Source organism: Aspergillus mulundensis (genome assembly GCF_003369625.1).
Source record: "Aspergillus mulundensis strain DSM 5745 chromosome Unknown scaffold_6, whole genome shotgun sequence".
Classification (NCBI taxonomy): Eukaryota; Fungi; Ascomycota; class Eurotiomycetes; order Eurotiales; family Aspergillaceae; genus Aspergillus; species Aspergillus mulundensis.
Window position 1 is genome coordinate 2,317,769 of NW_020797894.1, and position 25,335 is coordinate 2,343,103.

A 25,335-nucleotide genomic window follows, 5' to 3' on the forward strand; every position below is an offset into this window, starting at 1 on the left:
GGATAGTGTTTAATCAAGACAGACGCTGTTACGACTACGGAAGTGATGAAATCGCTATGAAAATTGAAATGCGTTACTATACACTCTGGGCCAGCCGGCTAAGGAAAAAATGTACGTCGAATTGAACTCCAGAGACACCAGGAGAAATGCATCAACGCGCGCTATGACTCATACGGTAAATGCAAAGAACCAGAAACATGATCATCGTTTAGTTGGGCTTGGAGCAGCTGAAGACTCCGCGGACAGTGCCAGCGTCGTACTTGTCAACCTGGGGTATGTTAGTGACGTTCATAAAACGAAGGCGACGAAAACTTACAATGTCCTTGACACTCGAGTAGGTACCAGCCACGAGTGTTGTGACTCCAATGAGAAAGCAGAGTGCGTTCAGCGCAGCAAGAGCCATGTTCTTGCGCGAGGAGAAGATGCCTCCCTCCCTGATGAGCATGAACCACATGCAGGCGGGGAGGTAGAAGGAGAAGCCAGAGATGAAGAGGGAAGAGGAAATGGACAGCAGGTCGTTGAAGAAAGGGATGACTTCGGCGATGATGAAGGCAATGACGGTGCCAACAGCGATCATGGCGAGCCAGGTAATCCATCCCATCCTGGTGTTGATGAAGCGGATGGGCGAGTTCGCGAAGATGCGGCCGTGCACGACACGAGCGGCAACGACGGTGTTGATCGAACCACTAATGAAAATGACGGGCAGAGCGATACCGAAAGCGACGCGACTCATCAAGTGACCGGCGGAAAGCAGGGCAGGGCTACCAACGTCCTGGCCAACAAAGGCGTAGACAATGGATCCGGTCAGGGTGTAGATGATGATTTCAGTGATACCGAGAGCCCAGATGGACTTGACGTAGTCCTTGGGAGTGTGCATTTCGTCCATGAAGGAGAACTGGCACATGGCGAAACTGTAGGCGAAGATGATGTTGGTCATGGCGATAAAGGCGTCGGTGAAGGTGATGTCATCCTTGGGCCAGGCGGACCAATTCACGCCGCTCAGGCCACCGGGGGCGTTGGTGCTCTCAACACCGGTGGCGATCATGGTGATACCAATGGCGATGATGATGGACGCAAAGTCAATGTAACCCAGGATAGCCATCTCTGTGAAACTCGGCGGGACGGCGAGGAGGAAGAGGATGATGGCGGAGACGACGGCAAAGACAACGGAGCAGACGTTGCTCTGGGTGATGTCAATCCAGGCAATCGCGCCGGTCAGAGTGTGAGAGCCGGTGAGGAAAAGCAGCTGGCAGATCAGCATGAAGTTGACGATCTCGTAGCCAGCACGCCCGAACATGAGCTTTCCAGCATCGGGGTAGTGGTGGACGAGCGGGAACTTCAGCTTGACCTGACCAACGACGTATGAGGTGTAGATGGCGAGCAGACCGAGGCCGACTGTGCAGATGACGCCGGCGACCATTCCGAGGGTTGCGAAGGTGGAGGGGAGGGAGAGGGAGCCGAGGGCGATGGCCTCGACGATGAGGACGATGGTGAGGCGCTTCCAGCCCAGACGGTTGAACTTGGCGGTGCCGTGCTCGTAGACGTTGCGCTCGCGCTCGCTCATCTCAGCGACGAGGTCGCCATCCTCGGCCGGCGGGCTGTACTGAGGCGGGGCCTCGTACTTTTCACCACCAGCAGGCACGGTGACCTTCTTGGACTCGGCGTCCGAGATGTCTGTGGAAGAAGCCATGTCCCTAGTCTAGTCTGAGAGGTTGAAGTCGAGACTGAGAGTCGACGAGTGTTGAAGGGGGACAGGCAGAGAGAAAGCTGGGGAGGCAAAGCTGGGGAGGAGCGAGGTTAAGAGAGAAAGACAGAAACTGACTTCAGAAAAGTGTAACACTGGCAAGTGAGAGTGTGGGAACTCTGGAAACCGCTGCCGGATTTTGCCCGCCCAAACAGGAAAGAATGGCCACTCCCCACTGGCCGCTCGCCATTGGCCGGCTGCTGCCCGCTTTGAGTTTCTGTGACTAACAAGCGTTGTGGCGTGGGCTTGGCAGGCCGCGGGCGAGGGGCTTATCGAGCTGCTCAGCCAATGGCAGGCCGTGGGGTCCTGCGCTAGCCGATACAAGCTAGTGCCGGGCGTCTCGGCCTTCCAGAAGTTACACGAACCGCACGATGGCATCACCGATAACACCACGCAACCAATCCATTACCAGATCATTACTACATGTCATAATCACATTGATTCGGGATCGGCACTTATCTGGGTACAATGGATCCGGGGAACGTGGCATCTCCAGATTATAGCAGAACTATCAGCAACAATCGCTGCTAATGCTATCCTAGACTGGGTACACCGTTAGCCCACGTACTCTGCACACACCGTCTCCCCGCCAATGTCCATCACATCTGCCACCGTCGCATTCGGCACAAGCCCGTTCATCCACAGCACATGCGCCAGCGTGGTCTCATTGCCCGGGTCGCCGTTATACGCCGTCAGCGCCGGGCTCACATTCACCGGCGGCACGCCAATCGCGTCCGTAAACGACCGCGGGACAACATTCGCGCCGCCCATGTCAGACAACCGCGCGGGCAGGTCAGCCTGCTGCCATCGCCACCACAGCCGGTCCAGGTACGCGTGGTGGAGGTAGAAGAGGGGGTCGCCGTTGCTCTCGGTCGGGTCCTCCATCTGCGGGACAAATTAAACTCCTGTTAGCGAATGCCCGGAACCAGTAATCGACACGAGGAGGGTGCCAGCGAGGGCTAGTGTCTCAGAGTCGCGACTCACCACGCCACCAACAGCGACATGCCCCGCCGAGTGCGGGTACAGGTTGTAGCACCACCAGGCGTCCGTGTACTTGCGTTCTGCGAAGCACTCGTCGATATTCTGTCGGCTCGCCCACGCCCAGGCGGTCTGGTTGAATCGCCGGCTGATGCAGTAGTCGGCGTTGGCCTCGCCGGCTCGGATGTGCAGGGTGTGGCCTCTGAAGGGGCCGTTGTTGATGCAGCGGTTCCCTATCACCAGCGGAGTGGAGCGCATTAGCAATCAGTTAAAGTCAACCTTAAACACCTTATCAGAAACTCTAAGACAGGTGGGCCTACTGCCGACCCCGTTTCCCCCAAACCCAAACTGCGCGTCGAAGACGGACGACCGTCCTATCGGCCCAGCCTCGTAGTCCGTGAGCTCGTCCCAGTACGGTTGCGCGCCGTTGTAGTTGCAGAGCGTCTGCAGGAGGACTTCATGCGCGCGCACGAGGTAGCGATGCCAGGGGAGGAAGTGGCCGACGTAGTGGACATATTGGCCTTGCCCGATATGCAAATGGTGCAGTTCGTCCCAGAGGTTCCTTGCGTCTGCGACGTTGCCCGCGACGGGGGCATGGTTCATCAAGCATCGTTCAGCCCGGATATACTCTGGATTGTCAGTCTAGCCTCAAGCTTCGGGCTACGAGACGGCCTCACCGGTCTTTTCAGCTCGCGTCAACGCGTTCCTAGTTCAATTAACGAGCTGTCGCTGCGCGCAAAGGCTAACGTACCATGACTTCCTCCTGTTGAGTGAAGTACAGGCTCCAGCTCGGGGGATGTTACGAGCCACGGCTGAGACGACGAGGACGGCTAGAGCGACGAGCTTGAGCCATGAGGCGGCCATTGTGCTGAATCGCATGGCCAGAGGGAGTGACAAACGCAAAGGAGCGAGGAATGACTGTTGAAGACCCCTCCATCGCGGCCACGTCCGTCTTGCTTTATAATGGGATTGGTTTGCTACCCCTGGTACTCATGCAGGAAATCTGCGCGTTGTTCGACGTCTTGAAGATGCTTTCCAGTTGAGAGAGGTCGCAACGCAGCCGTTGATTTGTGTTCATTCGCCGGGTTCGAAATTCCAGCAAACGAGCGAGCGACGCCGAGAACATATCGACTGTCGTGCAATCCTATGGTCCCTGGGCCGGGATGTTACTGGTTGATTGAGGCTTTGCCTGCAGACGAGCGTCATGGCCCATGAACAGGAATAGCTCAGGTCGGAGCGGTGACCACTCCAGTAATCTCCGGCCTGTCGCCCAGCAGATGCCCCTTGCTGCCGACGGCAATAGTACATCGGTCTACTTACGAATAAGCCCGGTTTGGCCAATATATCAACCTACTACCGCTATGCAAACGAGGCTCTCGCGTAGTCGTCATTAGGGTACGATAAGAATACTTGGTGAGTTGGCATCGGTTGTGCCGCCAACGAGCAAGGTATATACGCGGCTTAAGCGGTTGTACCGCGATGTCATGCGTTGACATTTCACAGGTACTCCGCCGCTGTGTCCAAAGTACACGCGTTTGTGCGAGAACTCAAGGGCGTTCTCTGTGCGGGAATTGTTGAGCTTGTCATACGCAGAGTACCACGCCAGCAAACAATTTCGGCGTTGGATCCATTCTATCGGGACAAAGGCCCAGACGCATTCAGACTAAGTCTGTACGCGGCTCGCAATTTCGCAATGCGAGGAATACCATGCGTGCTGACGGGAGATGCGCAAATGAAGGTTCTCTTCCGTTGATATCACGTTCTAATCGTAGGTCTCGGGCTAGGATGATATCGCAAGGCGACTTACAGTAAGAGCTGGGGAAACAGATATCCACATGGAGCCTTTACCAACAGGTGGATGAGCCGAGTGACTGATTGATTGCCTTGGAGACGTTCGGCCACGGAAGATAAGAGCGAGACCGATAGTTCTCCGCAGGCTAGGACTCGGCTTTGTTCACCACGGGCCGGTGACATGCATCCCACAAGATACCGCTCATTCCAACCTCATCTGCCCCTTGCATAGGTATGTCGCGGTCGCGTGGGCTAGGACGCAATTCGCTCTTGATAGGAGATATGCCAGGAACCGTACGACCGCCGAGAAACCGTGGAATGATGAGGAGCACGCAAATCTGTAAGGGGAGCGCTGTCAGTCCCACTCATGCCCCGGATCGGCCCTGGTATCCTCTTTCCACGTGCTCGCTTAACGAATCCGTGGTCTAAACGAATGGGAAAGTTCTAGGCGCTGAAGACCGCCGAATCCCGACCGCTCGGTCTAAACGTAGTCGGCGGAATCGTGCGAGATTGCGAGGCATCGTGCTTAGGGCTATCGGTTTCTTGTGGTTGTAGCCTACACCGATTCAAGCCACGAGCAGCGTTCATTTCGGCCTCGTGATGACGGCCTGCACCGAGTAAGCCACCAAGCAGCGTTCATTTCGGCCTCGTAATGATGGGCCCGCTCTTATTTGCCCAGCCAACGCATTATTTAACGCCGTATACCTCCGTATCGCATCCGCGTTGTCCGCCCCATCCAGGATGAGGACTGCATCGCTTTGTAATCGTCGCAGTCTATAGGTATGGTATCGATTCCGACATTTCCCGAAGATTCTCTGACGGACGTGGCCAGGGTCCACATCACGGGCTGGAGGTATCCGTGACAGACCTTGACCGCAGAGTTGAGCATGCCAAGTAGTCTCGATACGACATCCTATGTGCGGTGGCTGGCGAAGCGAAGGACGAACAGGGATCCGCCGGTGGACGCGGGACGAGGCAAGGTAGAGCTGGTCTATCAAAGTCAAGGAAATCGTCAGCAACTAGACTACTCCAACACTTTCGTCTCGCTCCCGTCAAATAGGACTCACGCTTCCCCAACTTACAGTTCAATGTCGCCATCCCCCTCCTCGCTGATTTGCACGGGCTGGGCTGGTAGCCTCCCACCGACTCCGGAGTCCAGGCGACCGCCGACAGCACCACTGAGGCGGCGGGCCACACGGCCAAAGAGCCCAATTCAGGGAAAGTGAGGCTCGGCAGAGGAATCCCAGTCCCGGAGGCCGGAGTACGCAGCGGACAAACCCACCTCTGCTGCTCCTGTATCGGAGGGCTCCGTGGGCGCGGTCGGCCTAACTTCGGCACCGTGTCAGAGACAGATTCCGCTGCCGCTCAGCGGGGTGTTGTCGACGTCGTACTCGCTGAGTCGTGACTCGTGCTGCTGATCAAGCATCGTTTCGCCTGAAGCGTTGGGACTTGGGAGATGAAGGGTCTGTGACAAAAACAATAATGTTAGCCCCTTAATCAACCCCAACCCCGTTGCTGCGTTCCCTGGGCCGTCGAGCTCGATTGGATCGTCCTGCTGTCCTTCGCGGCGCGCAGTCGGTGTCAAAGCTGCTAAGGGCGACCTCGATTGCCATTCTGCTGCTGTTGGCGATAGGCGTCATGCTTAGGGAACGTTGCCTCCACTGTTCCAGCATCTGGAGCCATCGTGGCGGAGGAATACTCCACGTCTGACCAGCGATGAGCAGAGTTCCCGTTTCCACGGCGCCGCGCCCGATAAACATTCGGTGCCTGGGTGCCTGGCTTGGCTTTAGGGCGGTCTGGAGCTGCAGAATCGGAGCACTGCTCGCCGGTCATGTGACAGCATCGCCACCGTCAAAGCAGACAACTAAAAGGCAGCGAGGAGTGTAGTCCAGTCCGTCCAGGAGATTTATCAAATCCGATGTGCTGGTAAAATGATCTGAAGACAGTGTACGTGCAATGGCTTTTGAGTGGGAAAATCTATGTTGCAATTGGTAAATACTCATTCTGTAATCACCAATCCGATATATATATTTCTACAGAGCTCATCCACCCTAGGTATATAGAACTTCAACACCACTTTGTGCTGAAGGTACGGACTCGCTCGAAGAAACGGATTAGGTACATACTACGTGGATAATACCAACACTAGTATGATAAAGATTAGCTATTAGACATTATACTATTTATACAACAAGTTGTAGCTCAAAAGGATACTGAAGAAATCCATCATCAAACCATCACATTCATCATCAAACAGCAGCACTAACAAACGCCGCCTTCTTCGACACGCGCCGACTCTTCCGCAACCTATCAGTAGCTCGACATGCCCAGACGAAAAATCCAAAGTGGATAAGACTGCAGGAAGTCAGCTAAGTCCACCCAAAAAACAGCCGGAGACATACACAGCCAGAAATCCCATCGCAGTGCCAAAGTGCTCGACATTAGCAACCCGCTTCCCATTACACCGGTAGCCCCGACCACAGGTATACCCATCGCCCGTATAATATGGCTGCATGATTGCGAGGTACAGACAAAGGCCGACTGTGACGGCGGCCCAGGCAATGAAGTCGAATGCGACGTAGAGACCGGGGTGGAGGTCGAGCGGGGTGGAAAGTTCGATGGAGAGGATGATGAGGGTCCAGATAAAGGAGTACTCGATCTGGATGGATCAGTTTGGTACTGATCGTGAACGAGCGAGGTCGGACTTACCGTTCCAGTAGCTGGGCTGATAAGGTGGTGACCCAAGTCTTCGGTTAGGACTATGCCCCGGTCGTGGAGGTCTTGGGAGTATGCAAAGGCTATAACGCCGGCTAGGGAGGCGACCAGCGCGACGGAGCGAAGGCAGATTGAGAGGCGATGGGAGCGCCATTGGGTGCTTGCTGGAGACTCCATGTCTGGTCACAGTATGGGACGGGGTTGAGTCGAAAGGCTTGCTGCGTATTCGGATTTGGCGCTAACTTGGCAGCTCTATGTGTGCGACGGGGAGAGTGGACAGGTCTATATAACTCTCTGTCGCTCGCATGGTGCTTTGAGCAGCATGATCGGAGGCTTGGTGTTGGCAGTGCCAAACGATCGACCGAACCGCCACAATCCAATGGATCAGGCGTGCCATAAGACAAGGAGCCTTAAGACCCTGATCGGCAAGTCCCCTTCCAACCAGAGATCGAAACGACCACTATCAATGCTGAGAGTTTGCCAAGGTCATGGCGTGGAAGCTGGCCCGTGAGAACCCCCAGATGTCGCCCAGGTCAGGCCCAAGGCGTGGCAAGGTCCCTGAGGCTATGCGTCGAAGCCGCTTAATACCCCGTTATCAAGGGTCCAAAAAGCCTTGGCTCATGTAAGAGATGCGCTACTCCGTACTCTGCAAAAACCCGGCGCCGAGATGTATGACATCATATGGCTCTGCTTCAACTGACAGAACGGGAAGTACCGTGCGATTTCCAGTCCCCTATCAAGCAAGGAAAATGTGCTATGAATGGTCTTGTATTGTTTACTCCGTGAAAGGCAGGGTCTGGCGATACTTTGATCAGTTTGCGTCGCGTCCGAAATGGCCGGACTACCTGGAGCCTCAACGCCATGGGCGTCGAATGAAAGTTCCTAGCATCTCACCAGCATGATCATCCAAGAGACCGAATGGATTTAGCGAGATGTGTACGTGTGTACTTGACAAATACTAAGACGCAGTCTTGGGTGACAGAGTGCTGAGCGGCGCTTAGGTACACGCGTCGCCTCGAAAGGATCGGGAGGGGTCGCGCATTATTAATCCAACATCAATCTCCAACACTGCTGACATACAGTAACCCAGAGCACTCTCCTTGAAAAGTTCTCGAGCCGGAAAGATGCATGAAGCGGAGAAAGGCTGAGAATGGAATCGACCGGGTTTACCTTCCTCAACTCGACGGGAGCGTCGCTTCCTGGACCAGCAGCCAAGCGGATGAGAGCGCACATCACCAGAACCAACTTCGCCAAACGGCGCCAACGGATCGCTGCCACCGGGGCCAGCATCAAGCCAGATGTGAAGAGAACGCGCACAGGACGAAATGAGGCGGAGGATGAAGATCGAGGCGTCGCTCCACCACCCACATTAACGCGAACTGCAACCGACATCGCAGCTTGTGAGTACCGTCCACTGAACTTGCCTGGATGTGGTCTAACGAGTATAGTCCACAAAATCCAAGAACTCGTCTTCCTGGAAGGCAGACATACGGCCGGCAGCGCAAGCGAAGCAGCCTGGTTCAACCTCATTGCGTCGGAGCCAGCGCTGGTCGAGGCATCGCTGGCTGTAGCCGTGCGACAATGGTCGCCAGACAACACCTGGCAGTCGAAGGCCGACTACCACTCGTACACAGCAGTCCGGCTGATCAAACAGCGAATCACAAGCATAACGACTCCGTCGGACGGTGTCCTGGGCGCAGTCATCACGATGGCACTGGGCGCTTCTCTCGGGCATGATGAGATCGCCTGGAAAATCCATATGGATGGTCTTGCTCACATCGTTCAGGAGAGGGTGGCTAGAGATCCGCAGAGCCTGCCTTCATGGTTTGTCGATCTGATTATCCAGTGAGTTTATCTTGACCGTAGCGAGGCTTTGCTGACCGCATAGGGACTCAATCAATAACATCTTTGAGTTCCCGAGAGTCTGGCATCCGAGGATCGTTGAGATCTTGGGCGAAAGTCACGATCGGCGAATACTGAAACTGGCGGAGATCTGCGATAGTGTTACTGAGGTACGGAAGACGATTAGTTCGTTTCACGAGAGCCCGTCAGATGTTGCCATTGCCCAGGAGATCGAAGAGCCCCTGGCTAGACTGCACTACGAAGCGCGCAACCTGCGAGCGCCAGACAACCTGCACATCGACGCTGCAGCACGAGCCATCGAACTGGTCCTCTACCTGCTCAGGCCGACCCAGTCGAGCGCCCATCTGGCTCTCCTCGCTGCCGAGCTAAAGGAAGTGATATCCAGATTCCCGATCAAGGGATGTACATATATGGACTTGACCTCGTTCCAGCTCATGATCGGGGCCATTGCTGCCGACCGAGCCTCGCCCGTAAGGACCTGGTTTGTGGAAAAGATTTTGAAGCCGGTGCGATGGATGCAGGAGCGTGGATGGCGCGCTCCGTTAAGCATCGTGGAGACGGTTGGGAGTGATCCTGGTGATACACTCGTTGGACGGCTCAGCGCCCTTTGGAAAGAGCTGTATGATTTGGGTGACCACAAAACAATTAACAAGGATAGCCAGAATGGCGGCATGATGCCAGACCATCGTACCGGTTCCAGCCAACAATACCAGCCCGATGGCAGACTAAATCATGATTACAGGACAGCCAGTCGTCGAAGTGACTACAGTCCCTCAGGAAATTGATTCGGCGCCGAGCAACTGATTTTCCCAATTAGGAAAATGAGATTTCAGCCGCGCAATGCCGGCCGGGGGTAGTACATACGCAAGACATGTCATCCCCCCTGCATCATGACGCTTCCCTGGAGACGCGGAGAAAATCCAGTTGCAAGATGATTTGCCTAATTAGGGAAATCAGACTGGCGACTATGATGGCGACATTAGCGAGTCCTGCCCAGCTACCAATATTTAAAGCAGCATCTTCCCGCCAGAGCAATGCACCGACAAACCCCACGTTCAAGTCAAAGGTTACCGACTCTTCTTCCATACTATCCGAAGCTCCCGCTCAACTTCAACATGGCCAGGCAATGGGTCCTAACCGGCCAAGACGGCTTCGAGACCTCGCTCCAGTACCAAACGGGCCTCAGCATCCCGTCCAAGACCGACCTAGCGCCCAACGAAGTCCTCGTCAAGATGCACGCCGCCAGTCTGAACTACCGCGAGCTGGTGATCGCCGGCCCGATGGTATTCACCCTACGTCCTCCCTGCCCTTATCCCCAGTCGCATGGATGCTTATACTGACCACATGCCAGGGCATCAACGGACCGATAACCCCACCGATCGTCCCAGGCTGCGATGGCGCCGGCACAGTCGAGGCCATCGGATCCTCCGTCCGCGACTTCCAACCTGGCGACCGAGTCCTAACGCACCCTGCCCCCCGAGCCGTCGAAGCGCGCGGCGACGACGCACACGCTAGCATGACCGAAGCCGTCAACGCCCTGGGTCAAGGCGACGACGGCACATTGCGATCCTGGGCTGTATTCCGCGAATCTGGGCTCGTGCACGCGCCCAAGACGCTGGACTGGCTATCGGCAGCGACTTTGCCATGCACCTGGCTCACGGCGTGGAACGCCCTCTTCGGCCTGGACGGTAAGAAAGCGGGCCCGGGGTCTTGGGTCTTTGTTCAAGGCACAGGAGGTGTGAGCGTCGCAGCGCTCCAGCTCGCTGTTGCCGTTGGCGCCACCGTCGTCGCGACTACATCAACAGATGAGAAGGCGACTCGTCTCACGGCGCTAGGCGCGAAGCATGTAGTCAATTACCGGACGAACGCAAAGAGTTGGGGCGAGGAGGCCCGGGCCTTCACGCCGGACGGAAGGGGGTTCGACATCGTGATTGACATCGGCGGGAACGAGACCCTGCCTCATTCTCTGGCTGCGATCCGCGTGGATGGGGTTATCCTTGTGGTTGGACATGTTGGGGGCACTGCGGAGGTTGTGCCGCTGTTCGCTGCCATGATGCACTCTTGTATTGTGCGTGGGATCCTGGCCGGCACCCGGAACCAGTTTCGGGAGTTGGTAAGGTTTGTGGATGAGAGGGGGGTTGTGCCTGTGGTTGACGATGTGGTTTTTGAGCTGGAGGAGGCGAAGGATGCGTATCGATGGTTGAAGGAGAAGAGGCATTTTGCTAAGGTTGTGATGAGGATTGAGCATGAGGTCTAACGCAAGCGTGTGTGAAGACTGGTATGTATCCAGAAACCCATGACTATACCTACCGTATGCCCCTGGTGCAATAACAGTCAAGAAGCATCACAACAAGTCTAATGTATCCATATCAGAGCGTAGACCAGGAAAATCAAGCTACAAGGTACAAGCTACATGCGATACACCAGAGCCTGATCAGGCTCAACCTCACCCCGACACAGAGCATCCCAACCGCCCTCAATCCCATGTCCCCCAACAACACCCTCCCCCCAGACGAGCCGGAGATCCGGCGCCACAATATCTCGCCTCTCCACCCACTGCCCCCAACGATTCCTAAGCTCATCAAAGTACGTCTTCGGGTCTCCAAGCCGCAGCGCAGCACCCTGCACCCCGGACGTGTTCATCTGGACTTTCATGGACGCATGCGAGGCCTGCGCGGCCATGATCTCGGGGATCGTATAAACCTGCCCGTGGATCGTAGAAGTGAGCGCTACATGAACCCTTAGATATTCGTGAGGAGACAAACGGACCTTTTGCTGGTTACCGACTGCGATGATCGTTACCTTTGCTGACTGGAGTCCCGTGCTCTGGATAGTCTCGAGAAGCACGTCGAGGGTCCCATCTCGGCCGCCGAAGTCGGCGATCACGATGCGTTCTGGCTTTGCCTCAAGCCTTTCAAGCCACGGCGCGGCTTGTGCGATTTCTGTATATGGCAGGACCTTGACGGGGAAGTTTGGGGACGATGCCTCTGCGGCTTTTGCCAGGGGGGTCGGCGACGATGTTATCTGGAGGAATGCTGCGGGTCCGGACCCAGCCGGTCTGCGGAGGATGTTGAAGGCTGCACCCCGGGCCGTCTTGGTAGACGCAGCAAGACTGATGAATGCGGCCTTTGAGAGATCGGCGTCTTCCGCTGTCCAGTCTCCTCCAGCTGCACCGAGTGGATGAATGCCTGGGTGGGCCGAATCGGGTGGGAAGATATACTCGCTTAGGATATACCCGGCTCCCCAGGTAGGATAGACGACGGCGTCCCAGGCAAGGGTATCGAGATCTCGATCTTTTGTATCCACAATGGTATACCGGTTATAGAAGGACGCCAGGGTCTGCCGGTGCGGCGAGACTTCCTGCCAGTGGCCCGGGAGCTGAGGGTCCGCAGTAGTGAGCTCGAGGTCAACGGGGCACGACGACGTCGGCCACAGTCCGAAGAGTGTTGTCCCCGGTGTGATATCCGGGACGGTGGTTTCGAGGACGACGGCGAAGCCCCATGCTGGGACGATACCCCATGTCTGGTTCTCGTACGGGGCGGGCCAAGCATCAGGTAGAGGATAGGCATCCCACCATCCGAGCACGGAGCCGCCCATGGCATAGGTAAGGTTGTTCGATGTGAGGCCTAGAAGAGACGTGCGGACGCGAACCGACGATGGCCTTAACGGGTTTGTTGGTGGTGGGACTTGGACCGTTGCATGTCGCCGATTATCCAGCTTGGAAACAACGTGGACACTCATGATGATTCGATGCTTGGGATCTAGAGAGAGGAGATGATCAATGATGCTGGTGAGGGACAGGATTTGCGGTGGCCGCTGCATGTTTATGTACTCCGTCGGCAGGCATAGTTGTAGCTCTCCTTCTGCGACCCTGAGGCATATCAGCCAAGCTGAGTCCTATATAGTCATTCCTGCGCAGTCCGACTTGGTATGCGCCCAAGAGTCATCTGACAAGGCCCCTACTGGCTCCGGCCCAGTTTTACGAGGCTTGGCCGATGCAGAATATAGTATCCGTCGGGGAGAATCGGGGTATGACGGGGAGGTAGAGGAAGTATCTACTTACCACCGGTCAATTCAATGACGAGGCGCGAATATGCAGCGCGATGACCGGGCACTGTAAGCCCAGTGAATCTCAGCTGCCCTTGTACTGGTCCGCTGGTATCCCGGCCGACTCCGATTGAATATCGCGAATCCAAGGCAGGGTCCTGATATGTGTCCATTGTGAGGCAGGTACTACGCAGGTGGCGCCTTCCTGGGAGGCAAGCTCGGCATACAGCAAGATACCTAGAACCCCCATGGCCAGTGAGTCATGCGTCTTCTGCATTAGCTTAGTCGTCCGAAAGAAGGGCGCAAGTCGGTAGCTGGAAGTGGGAAGTGGCCTGACCGGTGATTGCGTCCAGATATCTTGCTCTTGCTTGGTGGAAGAGTCCCCAGGGTGAGGATGGAATGTATACACCTTCATCCATGGATGTCATTGAGCACTATAACCCAATACCAAAGATCGAAGTATCATTAAAACAGGAATAAATCATCAGCGGCAGCATAAGATGTATGCAATGGTCAGTGGAAGCACATTGGTGCCCTGTCTGTCCCAAGCTGCTACCCTTTGTACCCTTAGGTACCTAAGGCGCCCATGGGACCACATCAGACTGAACCCCTACGGAAAGCGCATAATAACCTTCGTCTCCAGATGCTCGTTGACCCGCGCATACGCCTCCGGTGCCTCCTCAATCCCAATCTCACTGCTGACAATAAAGCTCAGGCGCGCGGGCACGCTGTCGACGGAGTATACCCGGGAGGCGCCGCGCAATATGGCGGAGTCGGCTGTTAGGAGGCCGACGGGCCGGCGCCGAAGATAGCAACTGTGTCGCCGGGCTCGAAGCCAGCGAAGTCAAGGCCTGTCCAAGCGGTGGGGAAGATATCGGAGAGGAAGAGATAATCCAGCAGAGGGTCGGATGGATTTGCAGTGGGGATGGGGATAAGGCCGTGATAACAGAGAGGTGGTTGACTCCGCTGCCTATCTCGGAGACCACGCCCATTGCCTCGTGGCCGATGACGATGGGGTCCATGGGGCCTGGGGGGGCGCGGGTGCCGCGATACAGATGAGGTCACTTCCGCAGATGGCTGCTGCAGTAACGCGGACGATGGCGTCGGTGTGGTTCTGGATGGTTGGGACAGGCACCTACGGACACCTCGAAGGGTACGCCGCTCCAGAGGACTGCCCGCATCATGGTCGAGTTCAGGGAGACCATACTTGTTAGAAAGATTGAAAGAGGGGAAGCAATAGAATGTCAACGGAAGAGAAAGTTCGAATGGAGGACAGCCATTATTTGGTATCGTTGTCTATCAGTCTTATATACTATAACCACTGCGGATGATCGACTGTCCAACTCCTTCATTGCACGCCTGTCAATCATGGCATGGCACCATGTTCCATCGAAACATGTTCCATCGAAACATGTTGCCTGCTTGGCAAGTAAGCTGCATGCGTACTTCCAAAACGCGATACCCTGGAAATGTACCCTGATTCCCAGTCCAAGGGTGGTGATCCACACGGTGGACATCGTCGTCCAGAGGGTCTTTTTAAGTCCGAGGCTATGGTAATCTCGGATATCTCGTGCAAAGCCCTAGTTTGCCACGCCGGTGGGTATCACAACATTCCTATGGAGTGACAGCTTTCGGTGGAGTCACAACATCCCTATGGAGTGACAACTTTCAGTGGAGATTTGGGATTGCTGACGATGCCAAGCGAGAAGCGATGGAAACAGACGGAGTTAAGCAAATCTCCATTCGCCGTGGCCCTGATAGCCCAGCTTGGTCGTGGCTTGATCTTCAAGATCGCGGCTGTTCCACTGTTCGGCAGATATTCTCGGCTGTTACCAGGCAAGAGTGATAACGAAGATAGGAGAAACGCATGTGGATTGGGACGACCTTGTCGTTATTATGGACAAAACCCGGTGTCATGACGACTTGATGTTGTCCGTAGAGACTTAGTCCCGAGTATGAGCTGGGAGTGTGGACCCATGCGACTCAGTTTCTGTAAGCTCAAGGTTAAATCCGAACTTAATGGCTTTAATCGTAGTTGAGAATGAGATGTATATAAGTTCAGCAACAGTTTGTAGTTCATCTCGAGTTTGTTATCAGACATTGTCTATTGTCAGTCACTCCTGCTCGAACTTGCCCTCTCTTCCTGTCTTTCGAGAATCACAATCAACCACCACGAAATGGCCGAAAAACAAGAAACAATCCTCATCACAGGAGCCTCTGGCTTCTTGGCTACCCATGTGGTTGATTATTTCCTGCGTGGCGGCTACCATGTCCGAGGCACCGTTCGGTCGGCTGCAGTTGCTGAGAAGGTCAAGGAGACATTCCCTCAATACGCCGCACAACTAGACCTGGCTATTATTGGCGACGTTGCACAGCCAGGCGCATTTGATGCCGTGGTCAAAGATGTTGATGGAGTCATCCATACCGCTGCTCCTTTCCAAGTTTTTGGAGTCAAGGATAATGAGCGTGATCTGCTCAAGCCGGCCATCGAGGGGACCCTTAACATCCTTAACGCCGTTCACGCACTCGCGCCCAAGGTGAAGCGTGTCGTTCTTACTTCCTCCTTCGCCGCTATGGCCGACCACAGTAAGGGAAGATGGCCTGGCCACGTCTACTCCGAGCAGGACTGGAACCCTACACCCTACGAAGCCGCCGCCGCCAAAGATGCTCACGCTGCAATTGCCTACTCGACCGCGAAATCGTTAGCAGAGCGCGCGGCCTGGGACTTTGTCAAACAGAACAATCCTACGTTCACCATCTCAACAATCATGCCGCCGATGATCTACGGCCCGAATATCAACGCCACCGCCGACCTAGCCAAGTTGAATACCTCCTCCATGGACATCTATCGTCTCATGTCCCCGCAGTCCAAGTCCAGCGACCCCGTCCCGGAGAACATGTTTTGGTCCTTCGTGGACGTGCGTGATGTTGCCCAGGCCCATTTGAGCGCTTACCAGACAGCCGAAGCCGCTAACCAGCGGTTTTTCATCTGCAAGGGCAACTTTACCTATCAGCAATTTGTGAATGTTCTGCGGGCTAGTTTTCCTGAGATAAGAGACCGCGTCCCTGTTGGGAATCCGGACGCAGATAGGATTCCTGACGATGTCTACACTGTGGACACGTCGAAATCGCAGAAGGTCTTGGGATTGAGCTACCGTAGCTTGGAGGAAACTGTTTGTGATGCTGCGCGGTCTCTTCTAAAGCTAGAGGCTGGGAAGGCTTAGGTGCAAGGAGGGATGGAACGGAATACTAAGGCGTCTAGTCGCATTTCTGGTAATGGAAAGTCGAGTTCCGTTTATGTCCATGGATCTAGTCCTGATGATGGGTCTCTTCCGGGCAAATGGCATAAGTAGATCGGAATTAGCCTGCCATCAGAACCCTAGATTACATCGGTTCACATCCAATCACATGCTAAACTATTCAATTTCCCTGCAGGTGTCTGCGATTCCTGGTCGATTAGTTGAAATAGGCATCATTGTTATGCATCTTGCTTAAGTGGTATTTCCGGGCATCCAAGAAACGTCGTGAAATGTGGGAAGCGACTTTTGCATCAAGATATCTTGAGCTTGATCAATTTCAAGACCATATAACATGCTAGCTGTTTGCATCCCTAGGCAACAGGAACCTCGGAGTTACTACAATACGAATCAGGGCCAAGCAGCCATGCCAAACCGGTCCACCGGCCCAAACGCCTGATACAACGGGTCCAGCCACCGGTCCACGATCCACAGATACCCATTGGCCGTCTCGACCTGCGTGACGAGACCGGCGTTCATGATGAACACGGCATCACCCTCCTGCGTCACAGTCATGTTCAGGCCCGTCACGTCGCTGGCTATCGAGACCGTCATGTTGCTCAAGTTGAGACTGCCGAACTGCTCGCCGTCGCTGTCGACCCAGCCGTACTGCCACAGGAGGGTGTTGAAGGGGCTTTTGTATGGGGATACCAGGGTATCTAGATTAGAATGGGTAGTAGTAAGTAAAGGGCTCCTCTGCTATAGGATTAGGATAGAGTATGGTACTCACGGAACACAGGAAGGATAGTCGGCATGAGATCATACGCCTCATTCTGCGGCGCCACGAAGAACTGCTTCGAGCCCGTCTTCGATAAACGGCGCAGTGTATCCGGCGAGTTAACCTGGAGGATCTTCGAAGCGTTGACGAGCCGAGGGTCGCTTTGCAAGAACGCGGCGATGGTCAGGTCCGTTTTCTCGATTGTTGGCGCCGTCGTCCGATTGCTGGGCCCGCCGCCGTACACCAGGAACGGATCAATGAGCTGGTCGATCTGGTGGATGAGGCCGTTGTCGGCGATGATGTCCGCCTGCACGATGCTCGCTTGCCCGTCGATGAGGACTGTGCTGTTGCCGTCCGTGGAATTGGTGCAGTCGATGTAGTAGCCCTGCACGGTTTTGGTGAGGATCCCCCGGTGGAACTGGGCTGTTGTGTTGGATAGTTGGAGAGAGGTCGATATTCCCCCCGCGCTGGTGTCCCCAGACACACTCACCAGCTCGGCGGCTGTAAGACGGGCTTCGATGATGTGCGTGCGGAGTAGGGCTTCCGTTAGAGGGTAGGCCTGCGGCGTCATGAGGATGTCCAGAGTGCTCGGTGGGATCTTGGCCCATGCCTGTTGCAAGTCAGATGGCCCTGTTGGACTCTGTAGGCTTCAACTTGAACCCTAGCAAGGGGAGACGGACCTCGTTCGTGGGAGCCAGGAAAGTATAGTTCCGCTGGTCCTCGTCGTAGTTGAAGCGCTTGGTGAACATCGGGTTGATCTCCACAACACCGCCTGTTCTATTGAAGACATGGGCGTACGTTGACAGAGACGGAATCCCAAGAAGGGAATCCATGAGGGGAGAAGCCATTGTGGCCTGGGGAATAAGCGCAGCGAGCGCGACTGCTGCGAAGGGAAACATGATCGAGTTGGTGACTGGAATAAGCTGAGCTGAGCCGAGCAGACAAATCCTTTATAGGGAGAACGCTGAGGCTATACTCATCCCTGTGTTCTGGACTAGTGACGTGAAGGGGAATTATCTCCTTGGATGAGTTTACTAGGTAGAGTACTACGCGTCGGCTATGCCCAAAGCAGAGACATGGACCTAACTCCGACCTCGCTAGGACGGCCATCTTGCCGGCCGATCCGATACATAGTCTGGCCGTGATCTACTGCGGATTGTCACAATTTCCGCAGAATCCCGTTCGGTAGTCATAATATGCCTTGCCTTTTGTTTGTGCCTGAGGCCTAAGGTATCACATGGGTGCCTTAGTCTTGAGGCATGAACTAAGCTTGGCGAGCACGTGACCGGTGCCTGTCCTTATCGCGTTCCCCGAGAAGCTTCGATTGTTGTCAATGTTGACATCCTGAAGCCAATCTGCAATGCAATGGCGCGTCCTTGGCATACTACATTGGAGCTGCTATCAACTCTAGCAGCCCATCGCCGTCTCGCGTTAATTCGCCCCGGGCCTTGGGTTGCAACGCTAAGCCTGCGATGCCGCTGATCGCGCCTTCTGCCTCCACGGTTATCACCGGTCGCCCATGCAATCCGGACTTGGCGCAGCGTTCCTGGCGGAGTGAGCTGGAGCTCAACCCATTCTGGGCCAATGCCGACGCCGCTCGATAAGCTGGGGCGTGTTTGCGCTGCGGGGGCCTGTCTGGCGTGAGCATGGCCTGGTCTTAAATTGCGCCCTTCCCCTTTCTTCCATTTCGAAGGCCAGGCAAGGAGGCAATTGCTGGTAGTCACCGCAAAATGAAGGTAGGAGTTGGTGCCCAGGCTGCAATCGCGAGATGGTGTGTGCTAAGAGTGTTAGATCTCCGCCCTATCTCTCCTCCTGAGTGTATCGGCCTCGGCCGCTTGGAAACCACGCGAGCCCAGAGCCACGGGGTCGAAGCGCCTTGCTTTCAACGAGACCGTTCTTACTTCGGCCCTGTCGCCTTCTTCGATCTCGGTGCAGTGGATTGCGACCGAGAACGACGGGGAGTATGTCTACCAGGAGTCGGACGGGAGCATCAAGATCGAGAGCATCGTCACGAACCGGTCGCAGACTATTGTTCCTGCTGAGGAGGTTCCGGCCGGGGCCTACAGCTACTGGATCAGCCCAGACCTCTCCTCTGTGCTCTGGGCGACGAACTACACCAAGCAGTACCGCCATTCGTTTTTCGCCGATTATTACATCCAGGATGTCGAGACTTTGGAGTCGGTCCCACTCGCGGAAGACCAGGTGGGAGATATCCAGTACGCGACTTGGAGCCCAAGCGGCAACTCTATCGCTTTCGTTCGCGAAAACAACTTATGGACATGGTCTAATGGTTCTGTGACTGCGATCACTGAAGACGGTGGACCGGACTTGTTCAATGGCGTGCCCGACTGGATCTACGAAGAGGAGATCCTTGGAGATCGGTTTGCGCTGTGGTTCTCGCCTGATTCCGAGCTTCTGGCATTCCTGACCTTCAATGAGACCGGGGTCGAAACATTCACCGTCCAGTACTTCATGGACGAGCAGGAGATTGCCCCTCCGTATCCTCATGAACTCGAGATCAGATACCCCAAAGTCTCCGAGACGAACCCGACGGTCAAGCTGAACATCCTTCAACTTAGCGATAACACCGTCTCGGCCATACCGATTGATGCCTTTGACCCGAGCGAGTTGATCATCGGAGAAGTCGCCTGGGTGACCGAGACGCACACTGAGCTGGCTGTTAAGGCTTACAACCGCGTTCAGGATGAATCGAAGGTCGTTATCGTGGACACTGCGTCCGGCAGTACCAACATCGCGCACGAGCGTGACGGGACGGACGGTTGGTTAGATAACCTGCTTTCAATTTCATATGTTGGGCCTGTGTCGGGGAACTCGTCATCCACATACTATGTTGATCTCTCCGACCACTCCGGGTGGGCGCACTTGTACCTCTACTCGACTTCAGGCGGCGATCCTATTCCGTTGACCCAGGGAGAGTGGGAGGTCACGTCTATTTTGAGTATTGATCAGGAGCGTGAGCTGATATACTACCTTTCGACTCAACACCACAGCACCGAGCGCCACCTGTACTCGGTGTCATACCGAACATTTGAGATCACGCCTCTTGTCGACGATACTGTTGAAGCGTACTGGAGCGCTTCATTCTCTGCAAAAGCTGGATATTATATCCTCACATACGCCGGTCCAAATGTGCCGTACCAGGAGCTCTACTCTGTGAACCAAACAGCTCCGCTACGTACCCTCACCGACAACGCCGCGCTGATCGAGAAGCTGGAGGCATATGCACTGCCTAACATCAGCTATTTCGAACTGACCATTCCGACTGGCGAGAAGCTCAACGTGATGCAGCGGTTGCCCGTAGGCTTCTCACCGGACAAGAAGTATCCCATTCTCTTCACGCCATATGGCGGTCCCGGTGCCCAGGAAGTTAGCAAGAGATGGCAATCTTTGGATTTCAACGCCTACATCGCATCGGATCCAGAGCTCGAGTACGTGACCTGGACGGTCGACAACCGAGGGACCGGTTACCAAGGACGCGAGTTCCGCTCTTTGGTAGCTAGGCAGCTTGGAAACCTTGAAGCAGAGGATCAAGTCTACGCTGCGACGCAAGCGGCCGAGCTTGACTGGATCGACTCCGACCACATCGCTATCTGGGGCTGGAGCTACGGCGGCTACCTCACGGGCAAGGTTCTCGAGACCGATAGCGGTGTCTTTACTCTTGGTCTACTAACCGCGCCTGTCTCGGACTGGCGGCTATACGACTCGATGTACACCGAACGCTACATGAAGACCCTCGCGACGAACGCAGATGGATACAATACGACTGCGATCCGCCAAACTGATGGGTTCAAGAACGTCGCAGGCGGATTCCTGATTCAGCACGGCACAGGCGATGACAACGTTCACTTCCAGAACTCGGCGGCCCTGGTCGATACGCTGATCGGAGACGGGGTAACGCCGGAGAAGATGCAGGTGCAGTGGTTTACGGACTCGGACCATAGCATCGTCTATAACGGCGGGAATGCGTTCCTGTACCGACAGCTGGCGCAGAGGCTGTACAAGGAGAAGAACAGGTCGGAGAAGGAGCAGCATCAATGGAGCAAGAGGAGGCATGCTTGGATGGGTTAGCTTTTGCCTACCAGTCCATACTGTAGTGGTCTGTAGCTCGGCCTCGGCCTTGGGGTTGACTATCCTAACTTTCATCTTATGTTCAAAACATCGAATCCATCTCTATCGACATCTTTAAGCATTACTCCTATCTAGAGCTGCTACTGTAATGGCCGAAGGTACCCCTCGCAAACGCCGACGGTCGGCAAATGCTGTGAGCACTGCCGTCAACGCAAGGTACGATCTGAACGTCCCCTGCGGACGTGTACGCGCGCCAAACACTCGCTGGACTGCTCATATCGAGATAGTCCTCCTCAACCCGACAGCGAAGATCATGTCCATCATCGAGCACTTTCGACCCAATCCCGCGCGAGAAATCAGCAGCAGCCTCTTGACCCCGTCCTCTCTCACCGACTGTGACATCAATGACGACCCGAGCCAAGCCATCCGCGATGTCCAGAAACGGCGGCGCTCCCTTGAGGAACGACTACTCCGTATGTGGTTCAGAAACAAACGGGGTCTAGAACGGAGCTGCGTGCTCTGACCGCGAGGATTGGTACAATCGAGGGTCAACTGACCAGCATCAATGCTGTGTCTTTCCCATCTGTCGGTGTGGTACCACCAAGCTGCGCTCCTCGGCGCGAAAAGCGAAGTCCATGGACGATGGGGCCAACGCATTGGTGTAACAATGTCCACGTAGACAAGTGTGTGCGTCGCACCCTGGCTTGATGTCAATAACAGTGCCGCAGCTTGGTACTCCGTATCTTCAAGATGCTGGAATATGGATCAAGCAGATCCGGCTCTTTCATCAGATGATTTCAAAAAGGAAACAGTCGACGCAGTCACGAATGCTGAACCTCAGAGATCGATCAAGTCCCAGCGTGCCCCTGGCCTCGCCGAACCCCTGCCAGACCTGCGTAGCGCTATCCCCTCCAAGCTGGAGAAGAGTGTGACGAGCTGGTGCATTGGGTGTTACCTACGCACGTCCCGACCACTTCGAATCAATTCACCGTGTCCTCCACACCCCGTCATTCTGGACAGAGCACGGCGAGTTTTGGAACAGCCCGAGTCCCGCTCACGCTCTGCTTTCCTTGTGAAGCTTGTGCTTGTTCTTGCCATTGGCACCGTCTCCTATTCCCGCGACGTCGGAACGAGAGAGATCAAAACCAGCCCGTGCAAGAATCGATATACGCCGCAGTGGTGGATGGTTAGCCCCCATCGAAGCCCTCGGTCAATATGGACGGTCTCCAGATGTGCTGCTTCTTGCGGCGCGAAAGGCTTGCGGTCTAATCTAGGACACCTGCCTTGGTTATCTGCAGTGGCCTGATGCGAGGGCAGTGGCAGTGGCAGTGGCAGTGGGGTTACACCGTGCCGGCACATTTTCCGCCCATGCCAGCGCTGCAGGCAGAGTGGGAGATGCGGCGACGACTGTGGGCTAGGGTACTGTGCTGGAGTTGCCCCGGTGCTCAAGGACTCACTCGACTCGGCCGCCCCGATTTTCGTCTGCGAGCTTCGACGCCAGTGCCCCGTTTGATATCGACCATGAGATCTAAGCTTGAGCGCAGCTTCCTTTCCCGTGTTCAACCCCAGGGCAGTGGTCAGCTGACGGATGACTCTTTTCAAGTTTTGCTGCACGGCTCGATCGGACTACGCATGCAAGTCCTGATGTCTATATGACTGGCATGGACTGTCATATCAACAGATCCTGGGACTTGGTGTACTTCTAGGCGCGCAAAGCTTGCTTGGAGTCTGCTACAATTTTAGCCTCGTATGCGTCCACTCTCCAGCTTCCGTCAGAGGGTCCCGGCGACCTACAACGCCTCTTCATCCGCGGAAAGGTTCGTTCAAAGGACCCTCAGCTTAGACGGCATATCAGTACTGGGCTTGAAATCATCATCCAGCTGGAGGACGATTGCCAGTCAGCCTTAGCCTTACCGGTCTTGCAAGGCGACGCACTACATAGGATTGCGGAAACAGTCCGCGGTGATCCGATCAAGATTCTTGAGCATATTCGAGACCAGGTTTACCAGCCAGCCGGGGCACTCCAAGCCGAAGCGATTCGGTATACTAGCCGCCATCCTAGGGCAGATCCGGGCGATGGAGATCGGGCAGGACGTCAGCGAGCTGTCTACCAAGCTCTCACGGAGGCTTTCAGGGATTGCCATTCAGCTGCAGCAGAGTATCACGCATGCTATGCCGATTGAGGCCATGTCTGATCAGATTAACCCGTCGAACGCCTTTGATCTATATGATCCGATGTTGTCTGACGCTACTGTAAGTCTGAAATGAGGTAAAGCTCGCACTTGTCGTCCGATGAACTGACGATTTCCAGGGCCCGGTTTTCAGGTCAACCTACAGGGCTTTTTGGCGTCGCCATTTACAGGAATGTCTTCTCTCTTCTGGGATGCCGCGAAGTCTGATGTTACTACGAGAATTCGTCAGTCATACACCCCTACCCTTGTACACTCTGGCCTTCTATCGAACGTCTCCTGGCACGCAACTCTGTCGGCATATCTTTTGCTCTGCAAAGTCATGTCAACCGTGCTCGCTTCGAGAACCAGCACCCACGTCGGTCTGGGTGTGCCTTGATAGCCACATCGTTTCTTCAGAAATGACAATCCCAAACGATACAAGCGATATGGTCAACATCAAATATGTGGACCTGTTTCAGAGCTGCCGCCGGGCAGTCGGTCGGCTGAGTGCATTTCGGGCGACTTTCGGTAGGATCTAAGTCAAGTTCTCTCTCCTCTGGGGACATTTGTATTCAGCCTTGGAAGCCTTGTCAGGGTGAACAGATTTGAGGTGATTAGTTCTTTGAGGGGGCGTCGGACTGCTCGTGGCGCTGAGAGCATGTATAAAGGGAAACAATGCTACTGCTGTATCTATCGCCAGGATTTAAACATCCTATGGGCAGCAGATAAACCTGCTTTTGGCTTGTATGGAATCATCACTTGTTGCTGGAAGAAGTGTAAGATTGTTGTCGATCTGATGCCAACATATACCTAGACCGAAAGCCATCAACGAACAAGTCCGCCACCAAAGCCCCAGTAAACTATCAATCAGGCATTAGGGAACTATAGTCAAACCAACGACATCTTATTTTGTAATTGAAGAGGTTCAAGCGAGAAAAGTAGACCGAAAGACTCTACTCATGCCAGTCCTGAAGGACCACGTGACCACTGCGCGTTTTTCGCGTTTTTCAACGTCAACACTTAAATACCAGCAACACACTTCAAAACTCGCAGAATCCTGCAGAATGTGCACTTTGCAAACCCAATCATGCTTTGCTCGTCCAGAATAACCAATGTTTGCCGCCAGCGACCGCAGCTTCTGTCCAGCTGCCTGAGTGGCGATTCTCGCGTCGCGATCGTCCCGAGCACTTTCTCCGCAGATCCAGATCGCCTGTCCTACGCGAAACGAACAGCGTCAACATGCAATAGACATAGCCAGACTCCGAAATCGAAACCGAGTCCATTATCACCGGCGACGCACCGCTTCTGGACCTGTCGCTCGACGTGGCGGCGCGCGGGCATCAACACCCTGCGCTGCCTGCTCGGCTGCACGGTCGGCGACTTCTCGGCGCTCTGGACGCTGCAGACGTATTTTCCTGAGTTGGGGATGGGGGCGATAATGGGCGTATCGAGTACGTTTTTTTGACTCCATCATCAAAATTAACTCTATCATCAGAATCTGAACTAACGAGCTCGAACCCAGTGGCGTCGGGAATAACGACATCCATTATCCTTGAGACGGTCCTACTTCACCGCGGAGACAGGCTTCCGTGGATGATGGCAATGCGTACGGCGATGGGGATGAGTTTCGTCTCGATGCTTGCTATGGAGGCTGCGGAGAATCTTGTCGACTACCATCTCACCGGCGGCGTGATTGCCCTCGACGACGTCCGGTTCTGGATGGCGGCCGTGGTGTCGGTGGGCGCTGGCTTTCTGGCGCCTCTGCCGTATAACTACTGGCGGTTGAGGAAGTTTGGGAGGGCTTGTCATTGATTGACGGTCTCGTATGGTATATCATGCGTGGCAAAGGTAAAGGTCGGGTAAGGTGAACTAAACTGTACATAACGAAAGCAATCGCAACTCCATCGACATGGTATATCGATC

General features: G+C 55.0%; 11 protein-coding genes across 11 annotated transcripts; 6 read left to right on the plus strand and 5 right to left on the minus strand.

The window, feature by feature from the left end:
* Positions 1–208: 208 nt before the first annotated feature.
* DSM5745_06853 (putative amino acid transporter) lies at positions 209–1,690 on the minus strand (the record flags this gene model as incomplete). The annotated part of the gene is made up of 2 exons (XM_026748869.1): positions 209–268; positions 317–1,690. 2 exons carry the CDS (start codon positions 1,688–1,690, stop codon positions 209–211), a joined length of 1,434 nt encoding a protein of 477 aa, XP_026603173.1.
* A 951-nt stretch (positions 1,691–2,641) lies between these two features.
* On the minus strand, positions 2,642–3,586 carry DSM5745_06854 (uncharacterized protein; the record flags this gene model as incomplete). Its single annotated transcript, XM_026748870.1, has 4 exons — positions 2,642–2,955; positions 3,043–3,351; positions 3,400–3,428; positions 3,474–3,586. The coding sequence occupies 4 exons, from the start codon at positions 3,584–3,586 to the stop codon at positions 2,642–2,644; spliced, it is 765 nt and encodes a 254-aa protein (XP_026603174.1).
* Positions 3,587–6,762: 3,176 nt separating this feature from the next.
* DSM5745_06855 (uncharacterized protein) lies at positions 6,763–7,405 on the minus strand (the record flags this gene model as incomplete). The annotated part of the gene is made up of 3 exons (XM_026748871.1): positions 6,763–6,868; positions 6,916–7,172; positions 7,223–7,405. 3 exons carry the CDS (start codon positions 7,403–7,405, stop codon positions 6,763–6,765), a joined length of 546 nt encoding a protein of 181 aa, XP_026603175.1.
* Positions 7,406–8,378: 973 nt separating this feature from the next.
* Positions 8,379–9,895, plus strand: DSM5745_06856 (uncharacterized protein; the record flags this gene model as incomplete). Its single annotated transcript, XM_026748872.1, has 4 exons — positions 8,379–8,628; positions 8,677–9,073; positions 9,117–9,778; positions 9,834–9,895. The coding sequence occupies 4 exons, from the start codon at positions 8,379–8,381 to the stop codon at positions 9,893–9,895; spliced, it is 1,371 nt and encodes a 456-aa protein (XP_026603176.1).
* Positions 9,896–10,206: 311 nt separating this feature from the next.
* On the plus strand, positions 10,207–11,348 carry DSM5745_06857 (zinc-dependent alcohol dehydrogenase family protein; the record flags this gene model as incomplete). Its single annotated transcript, XM_026748873.1, has 2 exons — positions 10,207–10,374; positions 10,443–11,348. The coding sequence occupies 2 exons, from the start codon at positions 10,207–10,209 to the stop codon at positions 11,346–11,348; spliced, it is 1,074 nt and encodes a 357-aa protein (XP_026603177.1).
* A 152-nt stretch (positions 11,349–11,500) lies between these two features.
* DSM5745_06858 (DUF2855 family protein) lies at positions 11,501–12,832 on the minus strand (the record flags this gene model as incomplete). The annotated part of the gene is made up of 1 exon (XM_026748874.1): positions 11,501–12,832. One exon carries the CDS (start codon positions 12,830–12,832, stop codon positions 11,501–11,503), a length of 1,332 nt encoding a protein of 443 aa, XP_026603178.1.
* A 2,483-nt stretch (positions 12,833–15,315) lies between these two features.
* DSM5745_06859 (SDR family oxidoreductase) lies at positions 15,316–16,362 on the plus strand (the record flags this gene model as incomplete). Its single annotated transcript, XM_026748875.1, has 1 exon — positions 15,316–16,362. One exon carries the CDS (start codon positions 15,316–15,318, stop codon positions 16,360–16,362), a length of 1,047 nt encoding a protein of 348 aa, XP_026603179.1.
* A 423-nt stretch (positions 16,363–16,785) lies between these two features.
* On the minus strand, positions 16,786–18,000 carry DSM5745_06860 (fasciclin domain-containing protein; the record flags this gene model as incomplete). The annotated part of the gene is made up of 3 exons (XM_026748876.1): positions 16,786–17,093; positions 17,165–17,762; positions 17,833–18,000. The coding sequence occupies 3 exons, from the start codon at positions 17,998–18,000 to the stop codon at positions 16,786–16,788; spliced, it is 1,074 nt and encodes a 357-aa protein (XP_026603180.1).
* Positions 18,001–18,882: 882 nt separating this feature from the next.
* dppIV (prolyl dipeptidyl peptidase DppIV) lies at positions 18,883–21,241 on the plus strand (the record flags this gene model as incomplete). The annotated part of the gene is made up of 2 exons (XM_026748877.1): positions 18,883–18,888; positions 18,944–21,241. The coding sequence occupies 2 exons, from the start codon at positions 18,883–18,885 to the stop codon at positions 21,239–21,241; spliced, it is 2,304 nt and encodes a 767-aa protein (XP_026603181.1).
* Positions 21,242–21,389: 148 nt separating this feature from the next.
* Positions 21,390–22,659, plus strand: DSM5745_06862 (uncharacterized protein; the record flags this gene model as incomplete). The annotated part of the gene is made up of 3 exons (XM_026748878.1): positions 21,390–21,714; positions 21,970–22,427; positions 22,516–22,659. The coding sequence occupies 3 exons, from the start codon at positions 21,390–21,392 to the stop codon at positions 22,657–22,659; spliced, it is 927 nt and encodes a 308-aa protein (XP_026603182.1).
* Positions 22,660–24,499: 1,840 nt separating this feature from the next.
* DSM5745_06863 (DUF4396 domain-containing protein) lies at positions 24,500–25,224 on the plus strand (the record flags this gene model as incomplete). Its single annotated transcript, XM_026748879.1, has 2 exons — positions 24,500–24,863; positions 24,935–25,224. 2 exons carry the CDS (start codon positions 24,500–24,502, stop codon positions 25,222–25,224), a joined length of 654 nt encoding a protein of 217 aa, XP_026603183.1.
* Positions 25,225–25,335: the final 111 nt, after the last annotated feature.